We start from the raw sequence: 1,625 nt of genomic DNA on the forward strand, positions 1-1,625 counted from the left end.
AATGTGTTGCCATTTTTTTATTATTATTGTTTCATTATTTTATTTGCCTTGTTAACTAGCCGATATAAAACCATTTTCATTTTGACTGTTTATTTTATTTTAAGCAGTCGTAGTTTTAGTTAACTATAATAACCCTGCTCTGTACAACCAAGCCATGTGGCATAAGCATAACAGTAAGTATAACTGAAGTGCATGATTTGTCTGTATCTTTGAATATTGTATTTTATTTTGCTTTCTATCCAGGTAGAAATGTTGCATAACAGCAGCAATGAAGAGAGGGTTGTGTGGGTTGGAGTGCATGTCTGAACAGCAGTGTGTGTGTTCTCACCGATCTTTGTGAGAATCACAGGTGTGACCACACTCTTCCTCTTACTGCCGTCGCTCAGGAGGGTGGAGTTGCCCGTCGGAGGAAAGAGTTTGCCGTTGCGGAAGGCCAGCAGGTGTAGCTTATAGACGGCTTCTTCGGCCTGACCTGAGCTTCCCAGAGACGAGAAGAGCGACGGGGGAAGCTGTAGAGACGCCTCCACTACAGTGTTCTGCAGACGTGGAGATGCAATAACGTTAGTGTCAGAACTTGATGGATACAGTCCTGCTTCCACAGCTTTATTGGAGTTCTCGCTTTGAAGAAGCACTGGCCTTATAAGTTATGACAAAACAACTGTATACGTGCAGGAAGTACCTGAGACGAAATGCTTACTTTGAGAGCCAGTGCAGACAGGTTGCTGGTCACGTTGCATTTGAAGCTGAGCTGGCGCTCCAGGTTGATGTCGGGGTCTCTGGGAGAGAAATGGGCCACGGGTGTGCGCTCCGGTGAGAGCTTCTGGAACAGAGTGCAGGTCATGCCATTGAAGCTGCTGGCCTTGATGGCATGAGCCTCCAGAGCAATGTTATGAGAGTTCTGGTGAAACAGATGAGAATAAAGAAGAATGGTTACCATCCCATACACACACTACTGAAGCACTGTGAACACAAGGTCACCTTCAAACTACTCTATACAACCTACACCTTTTTTTGTTACTTTTATTCAGCGAGGACACATTAAATTGGTCAAAAGTGACAGCAAAGTAAAAAGTAAGTGTCAAAGCATTCTGGAGGGTTTAGAAACAAAAGTGTGTGGCTTGTTTTAATTAAATTATTATTACATTTTTATTCAATTTTTTTTTTTTTAAATGTTTCTATTTAAAGGAATTCATTGAAGATAAAAAAAAAAAAAAAAAACTTCTGGAATTCTGCCTGAAACATACATACATATATATATACACATTTTTGTTAATAGAAATAAAGCAGAAATGAAACAAAATATAAGTATTAGATTAAAAAAAATACATTTTGAAATGTTGCATTGCAATTAACTGAAATAAGCTTGTTTAAACTAAAACATAAAACAAAAACTGAAATACAATACATTTAAACCATTTCGAAATATCGCTAAAACTAAAACAGACAATTTAAAACAGAGTAGTGTCAAAATGCACAAATGAACTGATTTTCTCGCAGTACTCACAGTAGAATAGGCCAGAGCTCCATTACTGATTCGGAGAACGGCAATTCTCTGCAGGCACTCGACGATACGGGAGCAAGCTCGCGCCTCCCTCTGAGCCATCCATAACACTCGCTCATCAGCC

The 1,625-nt window shown here is 39.6% G+C and overlaps 1 protein-coding gene across 1 annotated transcript in view; it reads right to left on the reverse strand.

Annotated features, from left to right (window-relative positions):
* Window positions 1-1,616, reverse strand: part of LOC107571602 (adhesion G protein-coupled receptor A3-like) — a 12,808-nt gene extending 11,192 nt beyond the window's left edge. The window contains exons 1-3 of the mRNA XM_016257930.1: window positions 1,505-1,616; window positions 698-898; window positions 329-536 (exon numbers count right to left, since the gene is read on the reverse strand). Coding sequence (XP_016113416.1) covers window positions 329-536; window positions 698-898; window positions 1,505-1,603 — 508 coding nt within the window. The 5' untranslated portion in view covers window positions 1,604-1,616. The remainder of the gene's footprint in view (window positions 1-328; window positions 537-697; window positions 899-1,504) is intronic.
* Between the last annotated feature and the right edge of the window lie 9 nt (window positions 1,617-1,625).

The sequence above is a fragment of the Sinocyclocheilus grahami genome, unplaced genomic scaffold (genome assembly GCF_001515645.1).
Source record: "Sinocyclocheilus grahami isolate Dianchi unplaced genomic scaffold, SAMN03320097.WGS_v1.1 scaffold1620.1, whole genome shotgun sequence".
In the NCBI taxonomy this organism is placed as follows: domain Eukaryota; kingdom Metazoa; phylum Chordata; class Actinopteri; order Cypriniformes; family Cyprinidae; genus Sinocyclocheilus; species Sinocyclocheilus grahami.